General features: G+C 38.5%; 1 protein-coding gene across 2 annotated transcripts in view; it reads right to left on the reverse strand.

The window, feature by feature from the left end:
* Window positions 1-26,734, reverse strand: part of TAFA1 (TAFA chemokine like family member 1) — a 559,292-nt gene that overhangs the window by 108,620 nt on the left and 423,938 nt on the right. For both annotated transcript variants that reach the window (XM_054483332.2, XM_054483331.1), the window contains exon 3: window positions 20,322-20,462. In XM_054483332.2, coding sequence (XP_054339307.1) covers window positions 20,322-20,462 — 141 coding nt within the window. The remainder of the gene's footprint in view (window positions 1-20,321; window positions 20,463-26,734) is intronic.

Raw genomic sequence — 26,734 nt, forward strand, 5'->3', positions numbered from 1 at the left:
GGGTTTTCATGAGAGTGAAACTGGTGGCTTTATAAGAAAAGAAAGAGAGAATTGAGGTAGCACATTCCGTCCCCTTGCCATGTTATGCCCTGTTTTGCCTTGGGACTTTACAGAGTCACTCCTAGGAAGAAGGCCCTTACGAGATGCAGCCCCTTGGCCTTAGGCTTGTCAGCCTCCAGAACTGTAAGAAATAATTTTATTTATAAATTAACCAGATGCAGATATTCTCTTATAAGCAACAGAAAATGGACTAATACAACTGTTTTAAACAATATTCTCTCTATGTAGACCTGGACATATTTCTCTTTAACATTGTGCCAAGAATATAAGCAAAAGCCTGGATTAAGCTGAGAACATTCTAAATCTTGTAACCAATCTTGTTTCCCTCTTTGCATTGCCTGTTAGAAAGCTTACAGCCAAATTTGCGATGCATTGGTGGCATATTTATAGGCTTGCGTGACCTTCTCTCAGTTCCCTCCCAGCTTTCTTTTAAACTTCTTATCCTCATTTCCCCTGTCTTCTTACTTCTTTCATGTCTATATTACATTTTATGTTTACATTGCTGTGTGGGATTCGTCCATGTAAGTTACATTTGCTCTTTTATAAAATATTTATAAATAAAAAGAGAAAGAACAGAAACAGTTTTCAGCACTATTTAGAGTTTTCTAATAAAGTGGGCAAAATCTGGACAACAGAAGTGGAGTTGGCTGTATCTGTTAACAAGAGCCAAGGTGTCACCAGGAAAGGCATCTGCCTTCCTGAGTGCCAGGGGTTATTCATAACCAGTGACTCGCTGTTCATTTGTGAAGCTCTATGCTGATTTAATCACAACTTTCCACAGAGACATCTGTTGGTTCCACATTTGGGTTCAATTCAAATCAGAGCCCAAGTTTTGGAATGAACTCTGACCAACCCTTAAATTTATTCTATTTTGTACAATATACACCTACTGGTCTCACCTGCTTGGGGACTACATTATTAGATGACCAATTAATGAACACTTGCTCAAATTTCAACATTAGCCTGGAGCTCAAGAAAGCAATTTGGCCCCAACTTGACTTTGTAAATTTTTTACCTATTAATCCCTGAGGCCTCAGCCAAACTAATTGGTGTCTTTGAAACATGCTTTGTGATTTCTCTCCTCTCTCTCCTGTTTCTCCTATGAACTTCACCTGAGTTAAGAACAATAGCTTACATCTATCAAACACTTATATGCCAGGTACTTATAAATCTTTTTACTTATTAACATGTTCAAAGCTTGCATAGATCATATAAGGTAGATACTGTTATGCCCACCTTACAAATGAAGAAACTAAGGGCAGGGCTTAAGAGTTGAATTCCTTTCATGTCTACGTTACACTTTATCTGGTTGTGCTGGAAATATCTATATAAGTCACCTTTAATGCCACATGGAAGGTTTATAAATTAGAAATTAAAAGAACAGAAATAATTTTGTTTTCAGCAAGAGCCAGAATTTCAATCCACTCTGCCTTATTCCACAGCCCATGCTCTTAACCACTACAGCTTTGGTTCTCAACTCTTGTTATCCCTTTGTATCCCTCATGGAGCTTTTAAAAAATGCAAATGTCTAGGCCCTGCTTCAGCTCAATCAAGTAAAAATATCTAGGGGTGTGGCCAAGCCATTGATATTTTAAAGAACCTCCCTAGGTGATTCTAACAGGTAGTCTGGCAGGAGGTTAATCGTACTCTAATTTCCCTGATATGAAGGGCCTACTTTTTACATGGTTAAGATATGTTATTTTCAGTCCTTCTTACTTTTTCTGCATAAGTAGAATGAACACTCCCCTTGCCATAATGATCCTTGATGCAAAACCAGAAGTATGCATTCACAGTCACGTGGCTAAGATGCCAAGATTTCCTATGGGAGATACTACTTCTTTCATAATCTCCACTCTAGTTTTTGCCAGCAAAACTGTGATGTAACTTTGTTATCCTAAATATCAGAGCATTGACCTAAAAATCAGAATGGACCTGTATCCTTTCTGACATTTATTGGGTTTATTCTCTGTATTGGTTAGAAATTTGGGCTCTAAGTACAATGAATAGCAATTATACTAGAAACAATTTAATTCTTGTGCTATGTAGTGAGACATCCAAACACAGATCTAACCATAACATTCATTGACACAAAACCCTTTAGTGCGTGATTCCACTGCTCTTGGGCAGTTTCAATATCCACCATGGCTACCAGGCTGCTGCATGAACTCATTCCTAATGAGATTTCTAGTCTCACTTCTTTCCAGACCCATCCCATATCCTTCTCTACCCAGGCACATTGAACTTCTTGCAGCTCCTTGGATTCATCAGGATCCTTCTTGTTGATGCTGGGCTTTTGCACATGCCATTGTTTCTGCCATGGACATTTGATCCCATCCTCTTACCTAGTCACTTAGAGTCCCAGACTGGATGTTAGTTCTGATGAGAAGCCATCTAGAACACCCTCCCGCTTCCATCATTCAACACCCTAATCTCTGCTCTCAGAGCACTCTGGGCTCATCTCCATCACAGCACACATCACACAACTTTGCAATCACCAATTTGCCTGTCATCTCCCCTGAACTTTATAATCATTGAAGCAGAAATCATGTCCTATTGGTCACTCTATCTGATGCTCAATATTAGAGAGGGTTAGTAAGTATTTGCAGAATGAATCTTCTCATTTGGCATTTTCTTGGGCCTTTCATGTATCATTTTTGGTTTAGACAGGAGGTAGTATTAGACATGTTTCTCTTGAATTCCACAGACAATGCAAAATGAAGTCCTCAAAAATGACTAGTTTTAGACAAATGGTGTTAACTCTGGAATGTATACCAAAATTCTGTCAGTCAGTCAGCAGGCTGGCAAAGCCATTTGTAGTGTTTTCCCATCAGAATAATCATGTAGTATATTGAGTAATTCTACCTTTGGTCAAAAGTTCTGTGTAAATTCATCCTGATATGTGTTTTGTGCCCTCCAGGAACATTAGAAAAAGTCATAGATAGAACAAATTTCTGCTTGAGATCTTCTTTTTTTTGTATCGAAATGGAAGAAAAAAATTCCTAGAAGAGGCTGTATTTAGACAGAAGTACAGAGGAAATTGTTGAGCCTTCCTCAGAACAGTCCTTTAATTGCTGCAAAAACTTAGTCCACACCAATCCCAAGTTACCACTTCACATAACACTAGCAACTCAAAAGTAAAACAACATAAAAACTTAAGTTTATTGATTTCAGATGATACAAATGCTTAGAAGAGTTCATTGCCAATTCAGTTTTGTTGATAGAGATTATTGTAGCCTCTATAACATTAAAAACATCAGGTTTTTGACTGGTTCCACCAAGTACAAGGACTTCAACTTTTCTCTGATATCCTTTTATAGAAAACTTAGAGTAGAGATAGTCAATTGAGTCTGTGATACACTCAGGACAAAAGAATGTCCTTTACACATAAAGAACACTCAAGTGTAAGTCTGGGAATTTTTCCTGTGCTGTCTTCATTTCTCCACTTTAGCAGTGAAGAGTTCGAGAGATGGCCCACCAAATCTGTATCTCACATCAATCCTTTCAATTGTTAGAACTAATACTTATTCAGAACTAATTCTGTGCTAAGTGCTCTACATGCATTTCTTAAATAATTCTCACAACTACATTGTGAAGTTAAGTTCTTGTAATTCCTGTTTCCAGATTTGGGAACTTAGGATTATAGTAGAGCTGGAATTGGAATATAAATCCATCTTTGATTTGATCTTGTCCCACTACATAAGTACAAAAGACATGAATTATTTGAGCATCTGTACCAGGCGTTGTGCTGGGCACTGGCATGCAGCTGTGAACAAGACCTTCATGAACTTTGCCTTCATGCAACATTTGTTGTACAGAAATAAAGATAGTATTAAAATGTAATTTAAAGTGGGAATTTGTGTTCCAAAGAGGGAAGAACAAGATGTACAGTAGCCTACATCAGGAGGACTTAGAATTTTTGGAGGCTGTGTATGATAAAGACTTTAGGCAATAAGAATGAAGATCCTTTAGTAATCAAAGTGAAAAGGTGACAATGGCTTCAGCTTGGTTATTGGATAGAAATTGAGATGGAAAGAAGGGAAAAGGGAAAAGATGAAAGAGAATTAGTTAGAGGAACAAAGGAGGTCTGATGACAAAATGGATATGGGCCATGAGGAAGTGAATAAAGGCAAAGATGTTTCCCAAGAGGCTGGCTTGAATAAAGAATAAATGCAAATGCTATTGAGTGATGCTGAAACCATGCTCAAGTAAGCAGACTGGTAGAAATGTGTGCTCCATTTTGAGCATACTGAATTTGAGGTATCTTTGAGAAATCCAAATGGAGATGTCTAATAACTGCATGAACAAAATGACCTAGAGTTTGGAAGAATGGATTAGGCTAGGTGCATAGACTTGGGAGCTATTTGGGTCTCTGAAGCCATGAGAATGAATGAAGTAACCTAGGAAGTCTCTATAGTGAGAAGAGAAAGGCAGCTCTTGTGTGAGGGCTAAGAGAAGACCAAAGTCAGGGGTAAGTCAACCTGTACCTAATATGCCCCATCTTCAGTGAAATGCACACTCCTAGTTCCTTAATTCCATCATGCATATGAGATATTTCATTTCCAGAGATACTGTGAGTACCAATGGGAGCTTGGAAAATGAGTGCCTTCTCTTACTTGGACTGGGATTAGAAGATGTCCTCTGTATCTTCACTTCTAAATGAAAACACGGCATGTCACGTTCAACTTGTCTCCTCTCATCATGCCTGATGGGATACAGACTTCCATGTCATGACCAGCTTCTTTTTGTTTCTCTGCACACATTTCTGGAGACTTGAAAGTCTTGTTTTATGGTTGGAGGTAATCAAATGAAGAAAAAGTGCACAAGTACAGGCATTACAATCAAAATTGCATGATTTCTTATCTTAAGCTCTAGAAATGCACTCATTAATGAAAATATAAATTTAATATATTTTCTGAGTGCATTACTGCTAATATAATTGAGGACTCACAATATGCATGGAGATTGGATTACGCATTTGTGGTTTATATGAATTTTCTTGTTTAGTATTCCCTTCAACTCTTCGATGCTATATTCTTTTCATTTCTTTTTTACAGAAAAAGAGACTGTGGTTCCAAGAGGGTAATATGTTTAAGGACACGTTATGAAATGAGACCACCACTTCTCCTGTTGTCCTTCCCAGCTTCTCCCCAACCGCCCCTTTTCCCTAGTTTATAAGACAGGAGAAAAGGGAGAAAGCAAAAAGTTGGAAAGAAACAGAAGTAAGATAAATAGCTAGATGACCTTGGCGCCACCACCTGGCCCTGGTGGTTAAAAGAATAATAATAATATTAACCCCCGACCAAAACTACTGGTGTTACCTGTAAATTCCAGACATTGTATGAGAAAGCACTGTAAAACTTTTTGTTTTGTTAGCTGATGTATGTAGCCCCCAGTCACGTTCCTCACACTTACTTGATCTATTATGACCCTTTCACGTGGACCCCTTAGAGTTGTAAGCCCTTAAAAAGGCTAGGAATTTCTTTTTTGGGGAGCTCGGCTCTTAAGACATGAGTCTGCCGATGCTCCCAGCCAAATAAAAAACCTCTTCCTTCTTTAATTCGGTGTCTGAGGAGTTTTGTCTGCAACTCATCCTGCTACAACATGACTAATCAGTGGCAGAATTAGGGTTGAAATGCAGGCCTCTGTGTGTTCCAAGTCACAGTGTTTCTACATTACCATAACAAATTTCCATTTGTCTGTTTGAGAATGAATGCAATCTTAATATCTTTCATGAGTAATACTATCAGATTGCCGAGGTTGAATCTTGACTCTCCAACCTGGTAGCTATGTGACTGTGGGCAAGCCACTTCTCATCTTGAGCCCCAGTTTCCTTATCATTAAAATGGGGATAATAACAATAGTACCCATCTCACGCATTGTTATGAAGATTAGGTATCATAATGTTGGTAACATTTTCAGTAAGATATGAGACACAGTGTCAGTCCTCAACAACGCTCAGTCCCTGTAGTTATTATAATTCTTGTGTAAGGGCTGCTAAGGGCAATAGGTAATTTCTATAGTGTGAATGTGGTTTTATTACATTGTTTCTCAAACTTATGTGCTTGAAGATTTTAAAGGGAGCAGGACTTGGTAATGTGAGAAACAGCCATTTCTCTATCATCTCTTTCTTCACAAAATAGACTTATAACACCTGCATTTGAATTTTTACAACACTATACTACCCCAGATTTCATGGAAGGTTTGTCAGGCATCCTTTGGTATAGGTGTTATAGAGGCTTTTGTTGGGGGTTAGGGAGGGAGCTACATACAACATGGTGTTGTCAATCCATAAAGAAATAAATTAGAGTTGAATAACTTAAGTGCCAATCAGGAGAAAAATAAATTGACATGAGCCTGTAGTTATCTACTATGTTAAAATAAACCCCAAATGAGAAGCCCTTTACCCAGATGCCCTTCCCCTGTATAAAGAATCTCCTAGTTAATACAGTATCTTAAGACTGCTTCAGACAGTAAGCAGAATTGAAAAGAGCAGTGACTTAAAATTTCCATCCGAAGGTTTTGTTTGTTTGCTGTGTGTGTGCAGTTGTGAGGACTCTTTGTGTGAGTGGTTGGGAGTAGAGAGTGAGTGAGACATTCAGGTGACAGCAACCCTGTGTGGGTAACAGCATGTGTGGAGGTTGGTAATATCAAAGACAATTTGACTTGCTTTGCTTTGGCATTGTCTGAAGTGTTAGTATAGAGGTTTTGAAATCTGTTGTCAGACACTTCATAGGAGATATTTGTCTCTATAGAGGGCTCTCAATACTGTCTCCTCACTCACAAAATTCTAAGTTGACTAATTTACACAATTTCCCACTGCAGATTCCTTTATTGCCTCCTCTAAGTACATGATTAGCATGACTCAGTTTTAAGAACTATGTTAGGTAATAGAGACACACAGCTTAATTACTACACTACTTATTGTTACTTCTTGTTTGGCCCTATCTAACTTTTCAGCCTTCTGTCTCATGCAATTTCATTGTCCTATGGGTTTCCACCACCATGGCTTTCTCTCAACTTTTTGATTAAAACCCATGGCTTTTCTGCATGCTGTCTTCTATGCCTGCAATGCTGCTCACCCACTAGCTTGAGCTGTACCTCACATTTCAGGCTTCCTGTCACATCTTCACAGAAGTCTTCTTAGCTCCCCAATCTCCTTTATATTCCTCATTATTGAATCCTCTCCAAGGACAGAATTCTTTTCCTTCTGAATGTGTGGTTTACTTGTATATGTTTAGGTATGATCAGATCATGTTCTGTCTCTCCTTCTGGACTGTAGGTTCCATGACAGCAAGGGGTTGTCTTTGTTCAGCATTATGTGATTAAGTATTTGGCATAATTCCTGGCACATAGTCAATGCTCCAAAAATAATTGCTGAATGAATGAATGAGTGAATAAGTCTCTCTAGCAAAGGAGATCACAAGTCAGCAAAGATTATAGTACATTACAGTGAGTTATGAGAAATGTTATACAGGCTGTTCCAAGGACCTAGAGGTGGGCATTATTAACTTTAGGCATAGCGGCTTCAGGAAGGACCTCTGGAATTGATGATCTAAGTTGAGTAATGAAGAGTCAGATGGTATGAAGAAGGGGTTTTGAGGATGCATTTTAATCAGATGGATTAACTAGGGTTGAGATATGAGTCTAGATAATGGCAGTCTTGAAGTTTGGGAATGAGGAGAAATGGATGGATTTGGAATGTAAACATATGGAACATGAATGATGATGGTGTGTATGTTGAAGGAAGAGCTTAATCAGGAGGCTAGTGTGACTGAATGGTGTTATCGTTCTCCTAGGGAGCAAATGTAAGAAGTGAACTGGTACTCTGAATCTTTCCTACCCTTGCTTCTGATCCTGTCTTCTGCCCATTATCTCCAGCAGTTCCCACATGGGGTCCCCTATCTATCCCTACCATGTCCCAAAAGAAATGTTCTAACTTTTCTAAGGCATCAGGTTCCTCCCTTGTAAAGTGGGAATAATAGTACCTATCTTATAAGGCTACTATGAGGATGATATAAGTAATAAATTCAGTACAGAGTCTGGCACACAGTAAGAACTCAGTAACTACAAACCTGTAAAATGACCAGTTTTAGGCTACTACTCTAAGTAGTGTCCCATTTAGTTGAGAAGATCATTGCCAGCTGACATGGACAGACTTAACCTCCCTGGTTTGTAAGGAAAAGAGAACAAGGCAAATATCCAGAATGAGCCCAAGATGAAAGGCAACATCTCCCATGAGAAAGAGCTATGGGGAACACAGATGGGCTGCCTCCTGAGATCAGTACTTCAGTTTCAGGTGCCTCAAGGCATGCTGTAGAGCAATCTCTGCTCTTGAATTCCATGACCCCAAGTATATTCTCACAATAACTTCCCTTTTTACTTGAACCTCTATTGAGAAGATTTAGGTTTCTTGCACCTGGGAGACATTGATGAGAAGAGGCGTCCGGCATAAAGCAAAATTAGTGTGTAGGCACCAAAGGATACCATGAATGATGACTTCTAAGTTAGCATGTACAGGTCACTCTAAATTTAAAGGATGTGACCTTCCTTTGAATGAGTGGCTAGTTAACTGCCCAATCATTTTATGAGCCTAAGTAATATAAATTGATAGTCCAATAAATTTTACCCTCAATTATTAAAATGATTTACCTCCTCAATTATTAAAATGATGCAATAATGAAAATACCAAGTAATATCAGATATTATTGGACTTGCTTTTCATTTCATAAGTGAAACAGGTGAAATGGGGAGGGTGAGAGTGTTCCACCAATGTCCTAGGTCAGTTGGTGATCTCAAACCCATCTGTTCTTATAGAGTTGGTGCATAAGATTTCCTTCCTATGACTACTCCACCCATCTAGGAACCCAGGTTTCTCCTCTCGTTTCCTGGGGGTCACCTATGCAGGGTAGGAGGCTAAGGAGGTCTAAGGATGCCTGTGTTTATGACTCTTGTTGGAAAACCAATGTGCAATATCTAGCTGCTGTTAATGGATGGTCTTCACTTGAAGGCAGCTAATAAAATGGCTGGAACAAAGTGTATTGAGCTGTCAAGTGCAGTGTTCTCTTGGCTGGAGGCTGGAGATATGGATCTTTAGGTAAAGTCACATCTCTCTGGTACTAGTCACAGATGGCCTTTACTCTAGTAGGCCACATTCCTGCTACCCATGTGGTCCTTCCTTCCTCCTCTCCCTCTGCTCTCAACAGTATGGATAACAGGAAAATACTCATTCTTCAATTTTAAATCTGAGTACCTTAACAGGTTTTGAATTTAAACTCCACATGTTTGGGCATCTCTTCTCTGGTTAGTGGGTGCATTAGTCCATTTTCATAGTCCTATAAAGAAATACCCAAGACTGGGTAATGTATAAAGGAAAGAGGTTTAATGGACTCATAGTTTCATATGGCTGGGGATGCCTCATAACCGTGACAGAAGGCAAAAGAGGAGCAATGGCACAAACTACACAGTGGCAGCAAGAGAACATATGCAGGGGAATTGCCCTTTATAAAACCATCAGATCTCATGAGACTTATTCACTATCGCAAGAACAGCATGGGAAAACCTGCCCCCATTATTCAATTACCTCCAACTGGGTCCCTCCCATGACATGTGGGGATTATGGGAGCTACAATTCAAGATGAGATTTGGGTGGGGACACAGACAAACTGTATCAATGGGTAATTCATATCTTGTTGTTTGAACTTGTATAGGGGGGTGGTAGGTTTTCAAAAATTCAGAGAGCTTCAGAGGATGGAGGAACATATGTATCATTAATTTTTTAAAATATTACTCATCTGTATAAGTTTATATACAGGTCCCAGAAGGTGATACAAGTTTTACTACTTCCTTATATAAAGTTATCAGATTCTTCCACATAGCAAGGTACCAGTATCCTTGGCAGCTTCCAGTGTTGTTGCAGAAGGACAGGGTTATAGATTTTCCTAGAAGTGTGAAATAATTCACAAGATTTGCTCGTTATTCATATGGACAGCACATTAATAACACAGGACCCTAGAATCCTGCCTTTATCGAGGCTGGAGCCCAGTTAAAGAGATGAGGAGCTGACTCCTTAGATTTAGAACAACATTTTTCCCGCTTTCTGGAAAAAGAAAGGATGAAAAGTGCTATCATATCAGAGAAGACCAGGTCTTTGAAAACACCTGAGCTCTCTAGAGATAAATGAAAACCAATGACTTGGGGGCTACTTTGGGGAAATTTCTTTGTGAATTTGAGGTTATGTGTAAACAAGTTTATGGCAGCTAGGTAACTGACAAGGATTTTGGGTGTGCTGTGCCACGACCTATCTCTCTGTCACACACACATGACATACACACCATGACAGATGTTTATACAGAGAATTTTGCTTCTCTCAAGTGGCTATATAGATGGGCTTTACAATGAGACTTGCTACATTAATCCAAGTATATGCATTAAATCTAATTTTATATATAGTTTTCACATTAAAATAACATCAAAATTCTTGAAATATTTCTTAGATGATACCCACAGTCATGAATCTGATCCTGTTGAGAAAATGCAGAGAATTAAACATTCAAGAGATGTTGCTAAAGTCACTGCAATTATAATGCACATAATTTGTATTATGTTCCCCAAACAGCCAGTCTCATCACAAAATTTCCTATTTATCATCTTCTTTTTTGGTGAACCCCATAGAGAAGAGTGGCTAACTAATTGAGTTTGTAAGCCGTTTATCACTGAGTATGATTCAAATGTAATTTTTCTCTCTTTCTTCCTTAAGTCCGGGTATTACCAAACTTTTCATCTCTGCCTATTTGATTGATGAAACACTGTAGTTCAGTGTTTAATTTACATTTCTTCACCTGAGTGATGGTAAGCGTTTTTTCCATGTTTACCAGCCATTTTTATTTCTTTCAGTGAACTACTTAAGATATTTCTCTGTGCTAAAAAATTTAGGTTCAGACCAGTCTGTACAATATAATATCATTTTTATTTATAAAGTTTTATATGTCTATACCTGTAGGCCTGCATGTACCAAAATATTTTCTGTAAGGATGTGTAGAAATATGACAAGGATAATTTCCTCTGGCAATTATGATGTGAGAGGATTAGTGGGAAAGAAAAAAAATGAAGAATTACTTTAATTTTTATCCTTTCTTTGTTAGGTTTATATACATACATTTCTTTTGTAAAAATTTTTAATTGATAAATAATTATGGGGTATGATGTGATGTTTTGATATATATTTCTATTATGGAATATATGCATACATTTATATTCACAACAGATTATATATATTACTTTGATTAAAGAGTATATTTTTTCTACAAAATTAATTTTTTAGAAAAAAATAATTCATTCAAAATTAGTTTATTCACTTGAAATTAGTAGGAAACGACTGTATGAGCTAGTTACCACACATTCCATTGTCTTTAAGGACCAGGCAGGAACATCAACCTGTCAGAGCCTAGCGCAATAATAAGAAAGTGTGAGCCTTGTGGGAAACTGGAGTGTCCCATTTAAAGGCATGCAAAGTCAATTTTTTCATTACTCTGCTGACCTCAGGAACAGGTCTGAGAATGGTTTTTGCCAGTAGGCTGGCAACTGGCAACTGCTGCTCTAAACTAGAAAACAAACAGAAAGATGACAATGTCTGCTATTGGATAGATACATATGATGACTGAATTCCAGTTGTCTTTGTTAGGAGGAACAAATGTAGACACCTATCTTTTATTAGGCAGTATAAAAAGCTTTGACAGTTCTTGTACATTCATCCTCTCATTCCTCTTATGAATGCAGACTTGGATTCCTCACACACCTGTACATGCTTAGGTGCCAAGTTGGGGACTAAATGCTGTTTCAAAGAGGATTTACATACGATTCAGAAAGTATGCCTGAAAATGCCATCACTTCACTAAAGATGCTATGCAAGATCCTCTTCTAATAAGAACAATCGAATTTCCCTTTATAAATGTCTTCTGATAAAGTCAAATGCGTTCAGCATTCCATCTACTAAACAAGCTTTGGTGTGTTTAAAAAGAACAAAGCAAGTTTCAAACAGAGACAGTAATGAAGGAACCACAGCCAGCCTTTGTGGCATGCATCCCTGATCCACCACAGCAATTCATTATCTCAGTATTTCATTGTGTGTGGATGACAAGTAACAAATGGCAGAACCAAAATAGGTCATCTTCTCTGTCCCCTAAAACGTTTAATATTTGTGAATATAAATAAGGACTTAAGCTTTTTCATTCTATGCTTGCTCTGGAAGCTCTCTAGATAATTTCCAAGCTGCAGTTGAGCCCGACATGTCACTGAGATACTATAAATCACATCAGTATAGGATCAGTTGTATACTGTCTGCCCAGCCAGTCTTAGGAAACACACTGAGCTATCTACGGGCATCACACTATCCATTAACTCGGAAGACTTGAAAGATATTCCTAAAAAACAAATCATAGTCCACAGACTCTACAGCATCATGGCCCCAAGTCTATTGCATGGAACTCTGGGGACTAGAGGAGATAAACAAATGTTACAGTTAAAAAGGTTCTAAAAAGTTTGGGAAATATAGTGTTCAAGTTTAATAAGCTACTTGTCTGCACAACTTCTCAGAGCCTTTAATACACTATCATGTTTTGGAAGGCTAAGCAGAGGCTATCATACATAATCCTTCTCACATATATCTCATGTTATCCTATGAAAAACTGTTGCTGAATTTCAAACTTCCTTCAATTCTCAAACCTTTTTCTCTACCATGGCTGTCTCTAGGAAATATGATGGTATATGGTCAAGAAAATTGTATCATGACTTTTCCCAAGCGGCAATCACCAGAAGGAATTTTTGCAGAAGTTCTAGTTCTAGAATCTCATATAATGCCACTTGAAAAAAAAATTAAAGTTACATCTGTCAAATTTTATTTTGTTAAAAAATAGTTATAAACTGTAAGACTGAATACAAACAGTTCTTGGGAAAAATGAATCAAGCCATTTTATGGATAGATGTATTAGTGTTCCTTCTAAGCATTTATTTATTAACTACTCTTTTTTACTATCCTTAATCTCCGACACTCTCTTTCTCATATGCTTTGTATGTTTCTTGCTCTCACTGTCTGGTCTGTCCCATCTCCTTCTCTGTCAGTCTGTTTTCCTGGGTCTAAGTCTTTATGTATGTCTTCTCTGTCTCATTTGCACTTATCCTGGGGACTAAGTATGATGAGCCAGGAGCAAAATGTTCTGTTATGTTGTAAGTTTTGTTTCTTCACAGAAATAGCAGGATGACTTTTTCATTGTATTAACTAAAGGTTTTTTTTGTTTGTCTGTTTTGTTTTGTTTTAAACTTGGGTTTTCGCTGCCGTGAAAGAAAGTTTTCTGATGTAACCTGGCCTTTTTGTTAACACTTTCTCTTGCTGGTGATCCAGTATAAGAAGGCAAGAACACCAGGTGAAGGTTGCTAGTAATCAGTCATTGAAATGGTCATAATTTACATAAAATGAGAAGAAAGATTTATGAACTTATCATGGAGACTTTTTCTTAATTACAGTGACGCTAAAATCCACATTGCATTAAAGGACCTCCCCTACTAACAACTAGTTAAATCCGCCCCTCCATATTTGTCCATGTTAGAAACAGATAAAAATTACATGACAATAAAATCCTAAATAGAGAAAACTGCACGAAAATTTCACCACTCCCACTATGCTTTAACCAATGAAGCTTCAATCATTCTATAAAAATAAAAGCACTGAAAGAACTGCTTCTAATTGCTCCATAACAATGAAAGTGCAATCATTTTTATGAAGTAGAAAAAAAAGGGGCAGGTATTGCCCAATGAACTGGGTGTTTCTGTAAGTATCCACATGGTTGGGCTTACTTCCCTCTCACCCAGATATTTTGCATCTTATAAGAATGCCCTTGGAATACAACTTGTGTTCATGTTAGTTAAGGGTTTGCCTATGCTTGATGAATGGTGAGCCCTGAAGACAGCCTAGGCTGACCTTCTGGCTATGCCATGATTGGCTGTGTGATTTTTGAGTCAGTCACCAAATCTCTCTGATCCTCAGTTTCCTGGCAAATAAAATGGAAATAATAGGAGGACACACCTTATAGGGTTAGAGTTAGAATTAAATAAGTGTACAGACTTAGAGTAGTTGGGAGAGTGGCACATAGTAAGCCTTAAAAAAATGGTAACCATTATTTTTATTATTATTACTGGTATTAATTATATTCCATTATTTTTACAACTTTGAGATCGATACTATTTTCATGCCATTATAGATTAATCAGAATCATAGAACGTAACTTCATAAGCCTTCTAGAAGTTTATTTTTGTTTGTTTTATATCATTTGCTTGGAAAAATTGTTCTCAAATAAATAGGTGTGTTTTGAGTGATCAACCTCTTGTTTATGAATCTTTATTTGATTTTAACTTTTAGTCCCTGAGAAGTACTTGGAAATTACTGAAAGGCTGTAGGTAATATTTTTAGTTGTTCTCAGCTAAAGATATTGAGTAGCATGCTCCCCACTTCCATTTTGGGTTATAGATTAATTAATAATTAGGGTATAATGACTTATATTCCTTCAGAATAGTGCTAGGCACAAGTTCAAGGATATAATGCTTTTATAAGTATTTATAAATGACTACTTCATAACTTAATTTGGCAAGTGTGTAATTTGGTATTTTCAATTATTAGAAAATAGAAGATCATTTCTGAAATAAAAGATCACCACTTAAAATTTTCTCCAAATATATATTACACTTTTGAATAAGCTGCTAAGGTTTTACCCCAAATTTTCTGTTCCATTTTAAATAATCTGCTCTTGGATTCTCAACCTTAAAGCAATCCAATATATGCTTCTTTTAAAATGATAGCTATTCTCTTGTTTTTGAAAACACTGTAAAAGGCAGCTGACCTGAAATTTCAGAGGAAGGCAAATAAGAGCAATTGGAACACTTACCATGGGAAATTCACTGCATAAGACAGAATATGTTTAGGACAAACGTGGTGTATAAATTATCAACTGCTGTCATGCAGAGAAGTTGATGCCTGTCTATTCTTAGGGAACTGAGACTGGAAATGCAAGAAACACTGTAAATGCCATAAAGTGGAGAGGATAGTTAAATAAATGATGGTGTATCCACCTCTGAAAAACCCATATAGCTATTAACAATAAGTTTTTGAAGAATATGTATTCACTTGGGAAATAGTCATCATATATTAAGTGAAACAAGCCATCCATAAAACTTTGCTACAGCATTTTAGTTCAATAAAATACCTACAATGTGAGTTTGCTTTTTAGTAGTGGGGTAAGACTGGAAGGACATATATTAATATGTTATCTTACAATGTAGTAATAGTCCCTGGGCAATGATATCATGGGTGATTTTAGTGCATGGATGTATCTCTGAAATTTTCAAAATTCCTATTATAAACATGCATTCCTAAAGATGACTTACCAGTATTAGTAATATCCAGGATAATTAGTTGGAAGCATTTCTAAGAAAAGATGATGGCTAAAATTCCACCGTATTCAATTAATATGAAACAAAACTCATAAAGTTTCTCTCTAAGCATTATCCACATTTACTAGTGAGACAGAAAACAGATATTATCATTTAGTGAGCCTCTGACAGGAGTCAGACATTGTGCAAAAAACATTATATAGAAGATTTTCTTAATCCTCAGCACAATCTTAAAAAGTAGAAATGTCTATAATCCCTATTTTACAGACGAGCAAACTGAGCTTAGGAAGCAAATGTCATTCTATCAAAAATACAGACAAGAAAGCTGAGGTTAGAAAGTAAATGTCATTCTATCAAAAATGTCATTCTATCAGTAATAGGTACAGCTGTGATTCCATCCAGGTATATCAAATTTCTCAGTCCATGATGTGAATAACTACACTGAAATTTTAATTTATAGTCACACTTTATATTTAATTTTCATTTAGAGATCTAGGCCACCAAAACAATTTTGATCATAGCAACACAATAGACTTGCCCATACATGCCAATGGATTGAAGGATTTTGGAGTAGAATGTTACCAAAAATATAAATAATCAACATAAGAATAAAGAACACTCAATACTTTATTGACTTTTGCCTGGAATGCAGAAAGGATAGCCCTTTTGTTTGAACCAACCACACCAAAGGGTTCAGAGTTTTCAAAGTCGAACAAAGTTTTCCTGAGATAAAAATATTACTGTTATGTGGCTTAACTTCTCACAAATCTTAGGGCTAGATACCATTTCCCCCGCTGTCAGCATAAGCAATGCATTGCACTTCGTGTTTTGTATCCAAATCCTAAAGGCAATTCTATTTCTAGATCATTAGAGATAAAAATGAACTGGAAACAAAATGAAGATTTATAGTTAACGGCTTCAAGGCTGTCTTTGGCAAAGAACATGAGAAACCATCATGATTTTGTTTTATAATGCTTATTGGCTTCTAGGGCCAAGAGTGTCTCCTTTAAGAGAGAGGGAAATAGCTTTGCTCATCTAACTGCCTGACTTTCCTGCATTAGAAGTGCTCACTGTGTTGACTGTAGTGTAGAGTAAGTAAATAATCATAGTGCTAGTTTTTCAACTTAGCACCATTGACACTTTGAGCTGGAGAATTCTTCGTTGTGGGGATTCGACGGGGGCAGGGGTTGTCCTGTGCATTGCAGGATATTCAACAGGATTCATGGCCTCTACCCACTAGGTATCAGTAGCAGCTCCCTTGTTGTGACAGATGTGTAGACAAAAATATCTCCAGACATTACCAAATGATCTCTGGGAGAAATTGCCCCAGTTGAGAACTAGTCCCAGTATATCCCCAAACTTGACTTTTTTACATCCTTTAAAAAACAGTTTGACCTGGCCAGGTGTGGTGGCTCATGCCTGTAATCCTAGCACCTTGGTAGGCCTAGGCAGGAGGGTTGCTTGAGCGTAGGAGTTCAAGACAAGCCTAGGCTACGTAGCACGACCTCATCTCTATGGAAAATAAAAGAAAAATTAGGTTGAGGGAGAATGGTTGCTTGAGTTTGGGACTTTGAGGTTGCAGTAAGCTATGATGGTGCCATGGCACACCACCTGGGTGACAGAGCAAGATCCTATCTCTAAAAAATAAAAATAAAATAGCTTGACCTTCCCATGGCATATAATTGACAGCTGTATATGCCACATAAGCTTGCTCCTCTGGCTGTGACTAGTTGGGCAAATGTTGACACATTGGCCTAAGCTGGGCCAATCACATCTTGTCTTCTCAGATAATGTATTAAGACACAGAAACTGAGTCAAATATATTTGTGCCCTGAAGCAATACAATCATGCTGAGAGAGATTAGAATCAGTACCATGAAAGTAAAAGCCTTATATCATTCTCTAATTTATGAGAAGGTAAAAATAAAAATCTTGAAGAGAGACAGTCTACATAGGAGAGAATTAGGTAAACGAGATCAGAGATAGTATGTTCCATGAACAAAGAAAATGAGATGACAGCTGCCTGAAGAATTTACAAATTCCACGAGGTTTGGCTGAATTTCCTTTAATTGGTTCACCGAGATTCCTTTATTTTCTTAAAATACTTCCTTTTTACTTAGCCTAGCTTGAGTGTGTTTCTCTTTCTAACCACCTACTGACCCACAACGAAAATACACAACATGAATCGATCTAGAAGGTGTCCTTCCTTATCTATATCTAGAGGAAGAACAATGAACACCAAGCCAAGGGATTCAGGTTCAATGTCCTGTTATGTGAACTAAGCAAGTGACTTATTTCTTTGAGTCCTCCTCCTGATTTCTTAAATAAAGGATTTGAAAATCAACTTATACCCAGCTCTAAATTATGAAACATAAAGATGGGAGGAGAGATTTATAGTCCCTTTGCACCTTGGACTCATTGTTTGACAGTAACATATAAAATTGTCTTAAAGGTGGTGGTCTAAATTTGGTATTAGAGTCCATTATGCTGGGCTGAAGAGTCATTCAAGCCAGGGCTTATCAACCATGGGATGAATGGAACACTATTCAACCCTTCCAAGCCTCGGTTTCTACATGTTGAAAATGGTAGATAAAAATGTATCTCCTTATGGTAACCAGCTTCCATCGTGCCCCGCAATGATCCCTGACTGCTGGTCTTCCAGCCCTTGTGGTCTACCACCACAATGAATAGGGGCTGGTGGGTATAACCTGTAGGATATTGTGGAAATAACAAAGTGGAACTTCTGAGGTGACATATAAAGGCGTCTGTATTGTTTTCTTGGATTACTCACTCTGAGGGAAGCCAGCTACCACGTTGTGAGGACACCAAGCTTTTTTTGAGAGGTTCACAAGGCAAGGAACCAAAACCATCTCCCAACAGCCATGTGAACAAGCCATCTTAAAACCGTTCTGCCATATCAGTCAAACCTTCAGATCTTGACTGCAACCACATGAGATACTCTAAGCCAGAACCTCATAAGTTTAATTCGTGACACACAGAAACTGTGACATAATGTTTTCTGCTTTAAGTTGTTAAGTTTTGGGATTTGTTATATCACAATAGAGAAAAAATATACTGCTTTGTAGAAGTGTTGGAAGGATTAAATAAAATAATGCACGAGAAGTGTTTAGCACAGGATTTGATCCGTAATGAGGACTCAGAACAATTCTATTTGTTCATCAGTCTTTCTGGAGCACCCAGAGTGGTACCTGGAATACAGTAAGTGCTCATTAAATACGTGTTGAATGAACGTTAGGTGTTGTTATATTTGTCAGGCCTCTGAGCCCAAGCCAGGCCATCGCATCCCCTGTGACTTGCACATATACACCCAGATGGCCTGAAGTAACTGAAGAATCACAAAAGAAGTGAATATGCCCTGCCCCGCCTTAACTGATGACATTCCACCACAAAAGAAGTGTAAATGGCCGGTCCTTGCCTTAACTGATGATATGCCACCACAAAAGAAGTGAAAATGGCCAGTCCTTGCCTTAAGTGATGACATTACCTTGTGAAAGTCATTTTCCTGGCTCATCCTGGCTCAAAAAGCTCCCCCACTGAGCACCTTGCGACCCCCCACTCTGCCTGCCAGAGAATAACTCCCCTTTGACTGTAATTTTCCTTTATCTACCCAAATCCTATAAAATGGCCCCACACTTATCTCCCTTTGCTGACTCTCTTTTCGTACTAAGCCCGCCTGCACCCAGGTGATTAAAAGCTTTATAGCTCACACAAAGCCTATTTGGTGGTCTCTTCACACGGACGCGCATGAAAATATTTATTATGATTATCACCATCATCATTCTCTATAGCCTCAGTCCAAAATCATTTCCCAAATGAGCTGGACCTTCATGTTTCTTGACCTGAAAAAAATCCCTTTACCGTAATTTGCTGTAAAAAAATTAAAAATAAAGATATTTGAAACCCCAGAACCCAGAAGTTTTAGTTCATGTTGTGCTGCTATAATGGAATATCTGAGACTGACTAATTTATAATGAATAGAAGTTTATCAGCTCACAGTACTAAAGGCTGGGAAGTACAAGATCAAGGCATCAGGTAAGGGTCTTCTCGCAGCAGCATCACATGATGAAAGGCAGAAAGGCAAGGGTGCAAGAGAAGTATACACTTACCCTTTTATATTAGCATTAATTCCACCCATAAGGGCAGGCTCCCTGATATGATTTGGATTTATGTCCCTGTCCAAATCTCATGTGAAATTGTAATCCCCAGTGTTGGAACAGGGGCCTGGTGAGAGGTGATTGGCTCATGGAGGCAGACTTCCCCCTTGTTGTTCTTATGATAGTGAGTTCTCACAAGATCTGGTTGTTTAAAATTGTGTAGTACCTCCCCCTTTGCTCTCTTCCTCCTTTCTAGGCCATGTAAGACCTGCTTGCTTCTCCTTCACTTTCTCCCATGATTGAAAGTTTCCTGGGGCCTCCGTAGCCGTGCTTCCTGTACAGCCTGTGCATCCATGAGCCAATTAAGCTTCTTTTCTTTATAAATTACCCAGTCTCAGGTTTTTCCTTATAGCAGTGTGAGAATGGACTAATATAGTTGCTCACAGCCCAGTCACCTCTCAAAGGTCTCACCTCTCAACGCTGCAATGGCAAGCAAATTTCAACATCGATTTTTTGGGAAAAAATCATTCAAATAATAGCACCAGAGAAAAAAGAATTCAAACTCTGCTGAGGCTGGCAATTGTATAACTTTCTAACACTTTGGATGCACCTTGTTTATTATCTGGAACCATATTAGATAAAACAAGAAATTACATTAGGTATAGTGAACGCCATGTGAACTTTTCAAGAGGTAAAACCAGGTACCTACCATCGACGCAAGAAGGCCGGTTTCTTGTTGTTCCAGCCACTTTTCCAGGTAGACAGGAACACTTTACTGTTTGTGACCGCTCCTCAATGCGATTCTTGTTACAACATCGGTGTGCTGCTATCACTTCACACGTCCCTCCTTCTGGTAAAAGAGAAAGAACAGGGACACTGATTAGAAATAACTCAGGGACTATTCGAGGCCCTGGGAGTGCATGTAGCGGGGTTGAGGAAAGTAATTGAAATTATAGAAACAGTTTCCATGAAATATAATTATGAAAGGACTCTCTTCTACTATGTGTAATCACGGAGAGGACAGTGCTGTACTTCCAAACCAACAAAGAATACCAATGGATAGCCCTCAAGATGTGGCAATTCTGGCCTGTAGGTATTGAGAGGCAGTAAAGCAATGAATGCCTGGAACTAACACACCCAATAAAGATGCTGCCTGATTTAAATGCATATTTTGGGAGCCATCTTTTGTGTTATCATCACATTTAAGATTCTCTGAGCTCTACTGACAAGTGACACTCCAGTGATACAGAAGCTACAGTGCCATAAAAACTGCCCAGAAATCAGCTCTTCCTTCCATTGCCTGCCTACTCTCAAGAGGGGCTAAATAGAAAATCTATTCGGGAGATATTTCCCAAACCTAGACTTCATCCGCAAATGAAAGAAAGAATTGCTGGAGAAAATGGGTAGGTGCTTTAAACAATGTCTCAAATTGCAGGCCTGGTCATATAGCTTGACTTAATTGTAACAGCTCATCCATGCATTCATCAGAATTTATTGGCAAACTAATGTATGTCACTCTCCACTAGGTTCTTAGCAGGTGAACTACCGGCTCTGCATAAAGGCTGATAAGCATCCAAGTGGGCCTTTCGCCAGAAATCAGCTAAATCAGCTAAGTCAGATCTCTAGGGACACATAAAGGATACACCAAGTGACCAGAAACCAGGAATCAGCTTTCTCAACATCAAGTTTGGAGTTCAGAATAGACCCAGACCATTTAGGATTCTTGCCATTTAGGATTCAGTTGGCAAAAATTCACCAAGCATTTGTTAAGCACCCTCTATATTCAAATTACTGCGTGATAAACTGTATAGATGAGAATACATCCCCTGTACATAGAGGATACATATGGACACTTAGAAAACATTGTAAAAAAGAAAAGGAGGGAGAAAGGAAGGAGAGAAGACTTAAGACACAGCTTCATCCTTTCATCCTGTCCTCTGAGAACTGTGCAATGCAGAGATCCTTAGTGCAGTGGTGACGGGGTGTGATGTTGCTCCCTCCCCCATAATAATAGCTGGCCAGTTTGGAGATATTTCTGATTGTCATCACTGGTTGGAGCACACAGCTACTTGCGTCTTTCAGGTAGGAAGCAGGGCTATGTTAAACATCCCACAATGCCCAGGATGGCCTCCCATAGAAAGAATGATCTGGCTCAAAAGATCGCTATTGTGAAGGTGTTGAGAAACCCTGGCCTAACATGAAAGAAACACAAGAGTCTCTGATTTTGAGTAGACTAATTATGTTTCTCTCCATGGAAGAGAAGAGTTCAGGCTTTCACATCAGCCTCTTTTAGTTTGAATCTCAGCTCTGTCACTTACTGAATGCCTTAGTTTCCTCATCTGTAAAATGGGAATAATAGTAACATCTGTATCACAGGGTTGTGTGAGTATAAACAGACAGAACACATGTAAAGGGGTTAGCGCTGAGCGTGACATATGGTAAAGAGTCTGTATATGCTTCCTATAATAAGAATACCAGAGTGACTGGATATTATTTATATCTTTGTACGTGCCAACAAAGGTATAAATTTATATCTTTGGTGCCAACAAAGATATAAGTTTATATCTTTGGTGCCAACAAAGATATAAATAACATATTTTCTGTCTTAGAGGGATTGAAAATATGGTTTCTCCTGGAATACTCACTCCTACTTCCCATCCCTCCAACCTCCTCACTCCAACACAAATGATTTTGCCAGTTAACTCTCTTTAGAGCTCAACTCAAAGGTCAGTTCCTTAGAGAATGCTCCTCACTTCTACCTTTGTTCATTCTATTAGCACCCTACACATTTCCTGTGTTTAGTTGTTCATGTCTGTGCCCCAGCCAAACTGTAAGCTTGACTGGGGTCAAGGTTGTCACTTGTTTCCTCACAGCAATAAATGGGAATTTTTGGAACAAAGGACTGGTGTGGTACAGGTATTTCTCTAGGGCAACCACCTTGGTAAGCTATATGCAGGAGGAGTTGGAGAAGTACAAGGTAGCGAAGGAGAAGAAATAAATGGCTCGTGCAAAACACTGAGTAGAAGAAAGAAGGCTGCAACTTGCTCATGGAAGAGTGCCTTACTATCTCCACATGCACAACACTGGGATTCAAGTTAATGGAATAGGGCTAATCATATATTACACTCTTTAACTCAGACACCTGCAATCACGTTACTTTAGCTTATAATTGTCAGCTACAAATACCCTCAGTCAAGTCAGTAATAGCTAGTTCGACACGTCACGAAAATGCCACTAATTTTAAAGTCACCTCTTGGCTCTAATACAAGAGTGGAGCAGGATTTATTATTGAAAATGGCACAAGGCACATGAAAGCTATCAGGATGTATTTTGAATCTCATTTGATTTACAGTCAAGTCAACAGACACAATGACAGACATGCCAGATCGCTTGAGTTACTGCACTGAGTTAAATAATACTGACAACAAGGTGGGCACTGAAGGTCCAAAGCCTGTCCCTCATGGCACTGTTGTCAAAGAGCCAAAGGAATGGTTCTCTGCTACTCTTGGAGCTCACTGCCATTTCTGGAGCTCTGATTTGGGTGCTGGATGCTGTATTAATTATACGCATTCCAGCAACTTTACAAGGTATTGTCCCCACTTTACACATGAGAAGCTGAGGCTCAGAGGGGTTGAGTTGAATAACTTGCCCAGAATCACATAAATGTGACCCCAGTCTACTAGATCCCAAAACTCATGCTTTTTGCATCTTTTCACAAGTGGTTGTTCCTTGTGGTTGAAAAACTTCCAAGAAAATGTTTGACACTTGGCTTAGAAAGGTTATCAAGGTTAAATATCCGAGCCACCCCTCCTCCCCTAGTTGTGACTCTGACCTTATTTGTTTTGTTTGTTTGTTTGTTTTGAGATGGCATTTTGCTCCTGTTGCCCAGGCTGGAGTACAATGGCACGATCTCGGCTCACTGCAACCTCTGCCTCCCCAGTTCAAGTGATTCTCTCGCCTCAGCCTCCCAAGTAGCTGGGATTACAGGCATGTACCACCATGCCCAGCTAATTTTTTTGTATGTTTAATAGAGACAGGGTTTCTCCATGTTGGTCAGGATGGTCTTGAACTCCCGACCTCAGGTGATCCATCCGTCTCAGCCTCCCAGAGTGCTGGGATTACTGGTGTGAGCCACTGCGCCCAGCGGATTTGTTATGACTCTCTCTCTCCTTGCCTTTCCTCCATGGACACTGGTCACTTTGATGGTTACTGCATGAGCACCCCAGGCATGTACCCCATGAGGGTCACTGTATCACCTGAGACACACTACCAACAGATCTCTGGCTCACCCACTCCCCACTCCATCATTGCTCAAATGTCACTTAATCAGAGGCACACTTGACCTGTCTACTTAAAATAAATCATACTCCCCTTATCAGGCACTCATGAGCTCCCTTGCTTTATGTCCCCTCACCCCCCTGCCCCCAACACGTGTAACTTTCAAACACAGTATATAATTTTCTCATGACATTATTGTCCGTGTGTCCCATTGGAAATCAAACTCTTCCAGAACATGGATTCTTATTGTTTTATGTATTCAACAATGTCTCACATATTATTATCAAGGTTTAAAATGTGCTTTTAACACATATTTCATTTAATTTTCAAAGTAGTTGAAAGATGGAGATAGAACTATTGTTATTTCCATTTTCTAGAGATGATACAGACTTACAGCAAGCAATATAGCCATGCAACCAATGGTAATAATAATAATATGAAAGAAATTAATCATTTATTGAGTTTTTCCTATGTGCCCAACACCATAATAAACACATCACAAATTTGTATTTTACAGGAGAAGCAAATAAGACCAAGAGTGACTTAGAAACTTGCCCATGTTTCAACCTACAGAATGGGAGAAAAATTTTACTATCTACCCATCTGACAAAGGGCTAATATCCAGAATCTACAAAGAACTTAAATAAATTTACAAGAAAAAATCAAACAACCCCATCAAAAAGTGGGCAAAGGATATGAACAGACATTTCTCAAAAGAAGACATTTATGTAGCCAACAGACACATGAAAAAATGCTCATCATCACTGGCCATCAGAGAAATGCAAATCAAAACCACAATGAGATACCATCTCACACCAGTTAGAATGGTGATCATTAAAACGTCAGGAAACAACAGGTGCTGGAGAGGATGTGGAGAAATAGGAACACTTTTACACTGTTGGTGGGACTGTAAACTAGTTCAACCATTGTGGAAGACAGTGTGGCAATTCCTCAAGGATCTAGAACTAGAAATACCATTTGACCCAGCCATCCTATTACTGGGCATATAACCAAAGGATTATAAATCATGCTGCTGTAAAGACACATGCACACGTATGTTTATTGCGGCACTATTCACAATAGCAAAGACTTGGAACCAACCCAAATGTCCATCAATGATAGACTGGATTAAGAAAATGTGGCACATATACACCATGGAATACTATGCAGCCATAAAAAAGGATGAGTTCATGTCCTTTGTAGGGACATGGATGAAGCTGGAAACCATCATTCTGAGCAAACTATCACAAGGACATAAAACCAAACACAGCATGTTCTCATTCATAGGTGGGAATTGAACAATGAGAACACTTGGACACAGGGTGGGGAACATCACACACCAGGGCCTGTTGTGGAGTGGGGGGTGGGGGAAGGGATAGCATTAGGAGATTTACCTAATGTAAATGACAAGTTAACGGGTGCAGCACACCAATATGGCACATATATACATATGTAACAAACCTGCATGTTGTGCACATGTACCCTAGAACTTAAAGTATAATAATAATAATAAAAAAGAATATATATCCAAATTTAAAATGCAAAAGAAAAAAAAAAAGAAACTTGCCCATATTTTACCTAGCAAGGAGCCAATAGCATTGAGACCAGAACACAGACCCTCACCCCATATACAGTGCTGTTTCCCCGTCCCACCCTGACGTACATGCTGTCATTTCTTTGAAAAAGGAAGAAAAGCATGGTAACTGGGAAATGATGACTGCTCCATTTTCATTAAAGACTTGTATATAAAGTCAATGACCCCAGGCCATATCTTCCTTAGGCTCACAGATGGTGGATTTGCACACAGGAGGCCAGGAAGGTGTTGCTCTAAATAACAGGCTCATTGGTTTTGACAAGTTGAACTATGGCCTCAATCACACGTGCTGCTCAGGTACACTGGTGCAGAGCCCAGAAATAGGTCTTGGTGGACACAGTGGAACCCCACAGGACCCCAAGTTTTGGAAGGTCTGATTGGCCCATCATACCCAAATCTCATTCCCAAAGTTTACATTGTGACAGACCTAGCAGACAGTCAAATGGAGCAATTTAATCTTTCAATCTATCCTGCCCATGGAAGCCTGGGCTTGTATTAAAAAAGTAAAAATATTAGATCTTTGGCAGGAAGAGTCACACTTACATAACTTTGCTCTAAAGACACATTTTGTGGGACTTTATGGATTATCCAAGGGGGCTCAGTTACCTCTACTCTAAGAAAGGGGATATTCTATTTTTAAAATTTGGTATAATAATCTATTCTTCACAGAGATTCTTCTGCTAAGGAAAAAGTGAAATCAGTCATACTTAGGTGATTATCAGCTATCTAAAGGTAGTATTAAATGACAAATATTTGATTGATACATTATTAACTAAAGGCTAGGCTTTATTCAGATTCTTTTAGTTTTTACATAATATACTTTCCTGTTTCAGGGTCCCATCAAAGATATCACATTACATTTAGATGGGTAGATGATTGAACAAAATGAAAAATGAATAACAAATCTGTGGATTTTTGCATGATCAAATAATATGGAACCTAACCGAGAAGGGTATATGCCTTTGGTATAGCAGAATATATATACAGAGTATAGTAAGCTTGTAAAATACACACCTTCCCCCATTCCTATGTGTTTTTTACTTCTTGGCTACATCAAGAGCCCACCTTTACTTGGGCCCACCCATGATACAGTGAGAAGGTGATCAAATTCTATAAGGACATAAAATAACATAAAATTCCTATTATAACCCAGAGATAAAATTTTTCAAGACTCCCTCAGACAAAAAGATTTTACTTATCTATTGTCCCCATCAGCTGGCTTCTTGGAAAAAGAGAAAGGAAACCAGAAT

This window comes from Pongo pygmaeus, chromosome 2, assembly GCF_028885625.2.
Source record: "Pongo pygmaeus isolate AG05252 chromosome 2, NHGRI_mPonPyg2-v2.0_pri, whole genome shotgun sequence".
In the NCBI taxonomy this organism is placed as follows: domain Eukaryota; kingdom Metazoa; phylum Chordata; class Mammalia; order Primates; family Hominidae; genus Pongo; species Pongo pygmaeus.